Here is an 8242-nt window from a genome sequence, read left to right as displayed (position 1 = left end):
TTTGTTAAGCATAACAGTATATTTTTTCTGCATTATAATAAATGTTTTTTTTTATAGACAAAGAAGATATTTCAATGAAAGTGGGAGGGAAACAAAACGTGTGTATTTGAAATATTTATTTTTCTCTTCAAGTTTTTGTTGAATCAACTTTTACAAATACCTATAACGATTACGCTAAATTTTTACTCGCCTTATGTCTTTGGCTAGCAGTGCCCAGACCCTTAATTTATCATTTAATGACTCAGACAGATTCGCCGCTAAAAATAGACACAATGTTTGTGTAAGCTGCATATTGATTTTTTTTTAAATACCCATGTGTTTATTGTACACCTCAGGGATGGGAATCCCCCATTCTTACATTATTGCAGTACATGGTTGTGTGCTGGATTTTAAATTCAATGAAACTGTATTTCACTTCCTTATTCCCTAATGATTGATATTACCATGGACACCATTGTTGTTTGTGTATTCATTCCAAAAGCATAAACCGCTGTTACAATCATCGATTCTTCGTGGCATAAATTGAACGTCCTTGATTCACAACTTGGTTTTAAATGCCTCGGCTTGAAACCCTATATATTTATAGTTATCCAGTCCGCGCACGTCCGATACGTTCGATATGAGTGTTGTTTATTTATATCCGATACACATGGAATCTGATCCTGGGGAATAAAAACAGGAAGAATAGACTCCTATTTATCTACGATGTGAGGAATAAAACAAAATGAAGGTGAGTTAGGACTTCTTTTGTACAACCTCTGATCCTGATTGCATTTCTTTTGTTTTTCTCTGTCTCTATCTACTTCCTGGTAAACATAGTGGTATGTATTTTTCCATGTGTTTGTATGTCTACATACTTACAGGTTATGCCTGTGAAATGCAAAATAATGTGTGTATGTTTGTTTATTCATATATATCTTAAATTCAAAAATTTAAAATTTAAAAATATTATTTACATCGTTTCAACAAATAAATGTAATTCAAACAAAGGTGTAAAATTATCAGACATAGAAATGGATCATTTTACATGTACAACTAAGAAAATGCCAAATTGCCTTTTCCAATACAAAAATAATTAAAAAAAAAAATTGTATGCAAAGTCTTTCGTCCAACAATAGCAGGTAGTTTATTTTTCACTGAATTGTAAGTCTGCACTTAAATAGTGACAATGTTTTGTGTTTTTGTTCCGAAAGAAATTACATAATGCAAAAAACAAAGTTTTGTATGACCAACATTGAATGGATCAATGTTTCAGGTGTTGGGTTTTTCCTGCATAGATTTGACGGTTTAATTTGCCTTTTGAATTGAAGCCACTGTTTTTTAAAGTACAATCAATATGATGCAAACGTTATGCATTGCTGGCAAATATTCAATTATTGGTTTATGTCCTTACATAAATTTCGATCATTGAATTTTGAAGGTAAAATCATTGAATGTTGATTTATTTTGTTTCCTTACTATTTTAATTATCATAAGTTGTTTATTGATTCATTTTTACCTCTTTCATTTTTAAATATTAATTGAAACCTGATACATTTGTAATTATATCTTATTTTGTATCATTTTGCAGCAGATGAAGTTTTCCATCCTGTCAATATTTTCCGTCTTCATTTTAAATTCAGAGATTAATGTAGGTATGTATATTTAAATTCCTTTTTTTTTTCAGAAAAAATACTCTATAAATTGATTGACTCTTTTACCTTGAATTTCTTAAAGTCATTAACTTAATTAGATTTTAATTTATTCATGGAGAAAGCAATTGTTTTTGGAAATAACACAGCAAAATGGAGATGACAAAATGGTCCAATACACACTAGTTTCATAATTCCTAGATCTCTGTCATTATCTTTTTGTCTATGTTTTAGTTCAGACTTATCAAACAAAATTATTTTTATTGATAGAATCAACCTATTACTGCGGTGGTGTGACTGGTAAGTTTGTAATTGTATTCTTTTTTTCTATATAATTACCGGAGTGTCTTATCTGAATACAATTTTACAGGAAATTTGACATGCTGAAATAAAAAAAACCCCATTAATACTGAAGAATAATGAATAACTCAAATGCCTTGTCAATATTTTTTGTCCTTTACAGATCCTTGTACGGCAGCCGGTGAGCTTTTTGAGCCGTATGCACGAACCCGTAACTGCCCTTATGACGGGACAAAACCCCATGTCCCATGTGATCGATACAAGACCCCTGGATGGTACAGGTCAGACGAACCTATACTAGATGAATGTCCCGCCCTCGGCAGCTGTGGGACTGTTTATCCTGTCTGGTTTAATGGTACATTATCATTTTTAATTTCCGATTTTTTTTTTATTAAATTCAAATCAGATCTTTCAATTTTGTAGCTGTCTTGAGACAGTTTCTTTTCGTGTAATATAAATTTGGCTTAACTAATCCCAGAGTCAATAGAGTTGTAAACTAAAAATCGAAATATCCATTTGTCACAGATACATGTGATAAATTTAGGTTACATTCAATTAACAACTACATATCAAGACGACGACTTTTCATTTCAGGAACCTTACCAGAAGTAGCGGATGGGGTGGTTTCCAGGAAACTCTGTAAGACCGGATTCTCTAGTTGCTGTGTTAAAGAGTACAACGTTCAGATAAAGAACTGCACCACCCACCACGTGTACTGTTTGCCTGCACTGGACGCCTGCCCTGAAAGATTCTGTTTCGGTACAGCAGGATTAAATTCTCATCAAATCAAAATGTAAATTTCTTTTAAAGATACCCATAGAGCGAGGCAATAACTCATACTTTTGTTAACGAATTTCACCACCCTATGAATAAAGTTGTTCCCTATGTACTGTTACATATAAAGTTTTAATTTAATTATACAGGAAAACATGGACCATGTGAATATCCTACAACGACAGCGGTCCAGACAACACAGACAACAACAGAACAGGGCAAAAGATATAAGGGTTTGTTTGTTTGTGTGTTTGTTTATAGTCATGTTGTTTTAAGCCCTTCTCGAGAAATTTTCACTCATATGGATAAGCCACGACTAGGCTGTGGAGAGCTACATTTTCTCGGCACTTAGAGCTATTGAGCAGCGAATGATCTGTTTTGTACAAACACCTACTGCGACTCAGTTTAAACGGTCTCATGAGAAGGACTGGTCTCCACATCCAACAATGGTATTCGAACCCGATAAAAATATTAGGGTTAATACAAGGCAAGTACAGTGAAATCTGTCTAATCCGACTTGCACTGGGAGACGAAATTTGTGTCGGAATACACAAGGTGTCGGATTGCACAGTGTTAAAATTTGTGTCGGAATTCACAGTGTGTCGGATTATTCAGGTGTCGGATTAGACAGTTTTCACTGTATAACTAGTAATAAGGTTCTCGTGGTATTGGAAAAAAAATCTTTTTTTTTCTTTTACAAGGTAACTTGGCATTGAATTAATGCATAAAGAGATTAAGAATTATTTTCTGTCTTTTGTTATTGGAATTAAAAAAAAACCATCACATGCATACAGAGTGTATACATCTCAGTTGATTCGATACGCAAGGGCATGTACTAATTATAAGTGTGAACAATTTCTAAAACAAGGTATATTATTTACAAACAAGTTGATGAAAAAAGATTATCAGCAGTCTCTTTTACAGTCATCATTTCGTAAGTTCTATGGACGATACAATGACCTTGTCAGCAAATACAACTTATCATTGAGTCAAATGCTGACAGGCGGTACGCTCTTCATACTAATTGTTTGTCCATTATTTATACACTGAATTGACGACGGATGCTTCCGTTTTTTCCCGACATGACAATAACTTCATGGCGGGTGTTACCGGTCATCAGAGGATGCTCACTCCTCCATGGCACCTGATATAACCTCTGATGTTTTTGGGATCAATGTTTGCTCTGCACCTATTTTGTATTGTTTTATGACATCGGTATTGAATACTGTTGATTATCTCCATAAATTTCATGGGGATTATTGCAGATAGTAACAGATATCGTTCTATAGAAAATTATTATCAAATTATAACGTAAATACAGTAATATAATTAAAATTGAAAATTTTACCCCTGTAATGACAAAGGTTTACATTTAATGTTTAACATGATTACAGTTTCTTCTTTTTAACTTTTTTTTTCTTGACTTCTAAGATTTAAGCGTATTTTTTATAGAGGTATTAGGATCAAATTGATTTTTATTCTCATTCTGAGCTACTGGAAGTTAAAAAAAAATACTACAATGATTATTGCATAATGGTATGCTTTATCTGTATCAGGATAAATCAATTCACATAAATATGTTTCTTGAAGATTTGGAGAGAAGATACACGATGGTAATAGTTATAGTGGTTATTCTCGTCTGTTGTCTTATCGGACTCGGCAGCACCATCACATTTATATTCGTTCGGTAAGTGCATGTAAGAGAGACGAACACACATTTTCTTCTTAATTATTTTGTGTCAAATACCTGAATAAGAAAAGTATTTTTTGATAATTAGAAGATTTTTTCACATATTTTTATACATGGATGCAATTTTTTTTTTACATTTTGTTATAGGGTTCGCTATGACTGAGAGAAAAAGCGTATTTTGTGCTCTGAATTTATATTTCTGTGAAAATTTTAATCCAGTTCCAATTTGGGGGGTTAACTGTTTTACTCTTGTGTGTCTGTGTTTGTATTTGTATGCCCGTAATAAATTGTCGTCATGGTCAACCCCCCATCGCAGATGCTTGAAATTTAGCACAGTTTAGCAGGCATGACATATGATAGGATTCATTTTTGTACGAATTTGATGTCAATTTCCTTTTCATTTGTCTGTCCGTAGCTTAGAGTCTTTTGTTTATTTCAATATTGACAAACCTTATCATCAAGAACAATGACCTCAACAAAGTTGATATAATATACAGGCGATTCTCAAGGGCTCGAATTCCGATCAAAGTGACTCTTGTAGTTGTAAAGTAACTATCTTAACTTGTTTTCTTAGTTTATATTCAAGGTCGTTAAGAGAATATGAAAGAAAATAACCTTTTTAAAATGTTGAAAAGATTTTATTATTCTAGACCATATTTCCAGGGAAAAAAATAAATAGAATATTTCAAAGGCGATATTTTAATTTTCTAAAGTCTAACAGTTTTGGAGAAAGAACGTTATATGGTATATCAAGTGTTTTATTCTTTACTTTGACCTTACTTGGCGGGTTCGATTCCCACTGTGGGACATCGAGACCGCATCTTCAGGTGAGACCAAAAAAACGAAGTCCCGTGTCAAAGAAGATGCTGGCACGAAAAAGATCTCTCCCTGCTCAATGGCCCTGAGTGTCGTGTATAAGACAAAATTTGTAATTTTCCACCTGTAAGTATTGACGTTTCCATATAAATGAAAAATTCTCAAGATGAGCGTTTAACAATAAACAAACAATCAATCAATCTTACTGTGTTTAAAGATTCATTATAGAGCTTTTTCCTCTCAAATTTGACATGCCCTTGATGAATATTGGATCATTCGTGGCCTTACTTCATTATAGCTACATGAATAGTGATCCATAAGTATATATTGAAAGGTTGTCTCATTTTGGGTTGATTGCTCTTTATTAGTTATTATTTTTTGAGTTACCAATGGGCACTTTTATTGTCCTTTATTATTGTTCTTTAGGCTGAAAAACGAATAGAGGACAGAACTTTTTTACGAGAGAAAATAAATATGAATAGAAAAAAAGATATAATATACCATAGTGATACCATATTAGATGAATTGAAGTAAGCTTAATCTTTAACTAAATAGAAATAAGTAATTATTGATGCTTTATTTCATCACAGGAAAAAAATGAGAGACAGGGAAATTAGTCAAAGCAGAGTGGAACTTGTGCCGGAGGAGTATAGACACGATACAGTGCAGGGTGTAACAGGGGAAAGCAATGGCGTGCCCCCTCATCTGCATTTCCAAGTTCGATAGAAATACCAAACAACTCATGATTTCCAATTTTGACATATTTTTCTTATCTAAGGAGATTGAAGAATCGCAGGGACCATGTTTTTGTATATATACTGAAATATTCATACATATGTTTTGTTATATGTACATTTATAAAAAAAAAATGAACTGTTGATTGATGCAATTTATAGTCAGCTGATTTTATTTACAGTATTAGAAGGAAACATTTTCACGTTTTGTAGACATATCTTTATTTAATTTTATAATAATGTATGGTACATAACAAATGATGCAGATTCACCATTTTTATCATTTAGTTCATAAAATATGACCATTTTGATCATAAAATTATATTTATCGTTTTCATAGCAAGATTGATCATTATCTTTTTCTGCACCTTGTTATAACATCGACTTTTTCATTAAGATGTACTCATATTAGGACGAAAAAACATACATTTTACATCCAGTGCTGATATACTTGTAGAAAGACGTCGCAAAGCCGTTACATTTCCGAAACTTATTGATTCAAAAAGTAGTACATGTTTTTGTAAATATCAGTTTGTGGGAAGATTTAGAAAACATAAAAATAAATCTATTATAAGCAACATTATGACTAACTTAAGTTTCTGTGCAGTTTGCAATTTACTAGTAGTAGGAGATGATGTGTTACTTAAAAAATGAGGTTGGCCTATTTTGTTCTAAGAAAAAGCTGTAAAAACTTAATAAAATAGTGACTCTTTTTTTGTTGTAGGGTATATTTAGTGCGTTAATAATCCGGTACAATATAGCATGTTCTCAGATTCTCTGGTAATCTTACAAGATAATTCAAACGACTTACTGCAAACACAGTAGCCTATACATTCGCTCTCTTTTGCTCTCTCTCTCTCTCTCTCTCTCTCTCTCTCTCTCTCTCTCTCTAGCACATATAAGTATACAGGCCTCTTGATCTACAAATATGATATATGATGTTGATAAGTATATTCATCCGTTGTTTTTATTATCAAATATATCTATTGAAATAAAATGTTATGATTATCGTTAATGTTATAAACTTTTTTTAAATAATTTATTTCTGTGCAAAAAAGAATATTCTTTCTGGAATCTACCCCGGTATTCGGTATATATGGTTAATAGCCCACCCATTCTTAATTGTGATGTTTCTTTTTAGTAGTTTTCTAATTTCTGACAAATCTAATTATGGTTATGACTATTATCTGTTTATATGAGGATGTTATTTAGATTATTAATAAGTCTCGTCACGTGATATGACAGTCAAGTAATTTAAGCAGTTATTCCTGCACTATTGAGGTCAGTAGTAAAAGGGCATAACCAATTTATAATTCAGAGTTAAATTGAAGTTTTTAAATGAAAATAAAAAAAACTTTTTAAAGTTTGTGAAAAATGCTGCGATCTTATAAAATCTTAATATTATCCTTTTAGTGCAAGCCTTTGCAGCAGATTAATTTATCGACACACTTAACACCCATTCTCAATATAAGGGCACAAATGCCTCTCTGATTTTTTAAAAAATGAAGTTCAAGATAACATTTTTTCTATCAATTACCTTTGAAAGAAAGTATGTGAAGATTTTATTTCCAGATTTTTTTCATCAAATTTTAATAAATGGAATAATGACAAGACGGTAAAGTAGAGGGTGATTTTATTCAGAAATGTAGCTTGAAATGTACGTTACTCTTTCTTCAATGTCCAAAAAGATATGTAAAAAAAATATAGTCATTAAAATCACAATTGGAATATCTCATCTTAACACATGCACATCCTACCAACTCTGTCAGGAACATATTATCACGGCTTATGAACGTGCGTTTGATTTTTCCTTTCAAAAAACAAAGGTTACTTTTTGATCCAGATGTTTAAAAACATTTTTTTTTAAACATATGCTTTAAATTCTTCTCTCTGTTTTGTTTAGAGCGATCAGTTTGGAATCTTGTCATTTTCTATAGATACTGGAACTTAACATGTACATGTAGTAAAATTCTATTTTGTAGTTACTGTCTTTTTTAACATATATCCATGCCGATTTAGAAAACCACGTAAATGTAACGTACATTTCAAGATATATTTCTGTTTAATAAAAAGCTTAAAATTCATCTAAAAATTCATCGTTTTGTTTCAGTTTATTCCCAAAAAGATTCTCTGTGTAATCACATTGTGTTATATGTCACAATCCCCACTATAAAGGCACGATTGCCTCAGAATATGAGTAGGTAACGTACATTTCAAGCTTGTAATAATATGTAAATTAGTAATAAGAAAATTTTGAAAAAGCAATTATTGACATAAAAATCATTTCAATGAAGCGT

At 31.8% G+C, this 8242-nt stretch overlaps 1 protein-coding gene across 2 annotated transcripts; it reads left to right on the top strand.

Moving 5' to 3' along the window:
- Positions 1–376: 376 nt before the first annotated feature.
- Positions 377–6189, top strand: LOC134239825 (oncoprotein-induced transcript 3 protein-like). Of its 2 annotated transcripts, none has more exons than XM_062721958.1 (8): positions 377–730; positions 1574–1634; positions 1902–1931; positions 2095–2286; positions 2526–2690; positions 2855–2938; positions 4296–4392; positions 5802–6189. In XM_062721958.1, exons 1-8 carry the CDS (start codon positions 725–727, stop codon positions 5935–5937), a joined length of 771 nt encoding a protein of 256 aa, XP_062577942.1. In that variant the 5' UTR covers positions 377–724; the 3' UTR covers positions 5938–6189. The 2 variants fall into 2 exon arrangements, with proteins under 2 accessions (XP_062577942.1, XP_062577943.1); XM_062721959.1 differs by having other exon boundaries at positions 1571–1634; positions 5802–6188.
- The last annotated feature ends 2053 nt before the right edge of the window (positions 6190–8242 follow it).

Source organism: Saccostrea cucullata, unplaced genomic scaffold (genome assembly GCF_032062105.1).
Source record: "Saccostrea cucullata isolate Sc308-1 unplaced genomic scaffold, CSIRO_AGI_Scuc_v1 ctg17519, whole genome shotgun sequence".
NCBI classification, from domain to species: domain Eukaryota; kingdom Metazoa; phylum Mollusca; class Bivalvia; order Ostreida; family Ostreidae; genus Saccostrea; species Saccostrea cuccullata.
This window is presented reverse-complemented; position numbering and strand designations above follow the sequence as displayed.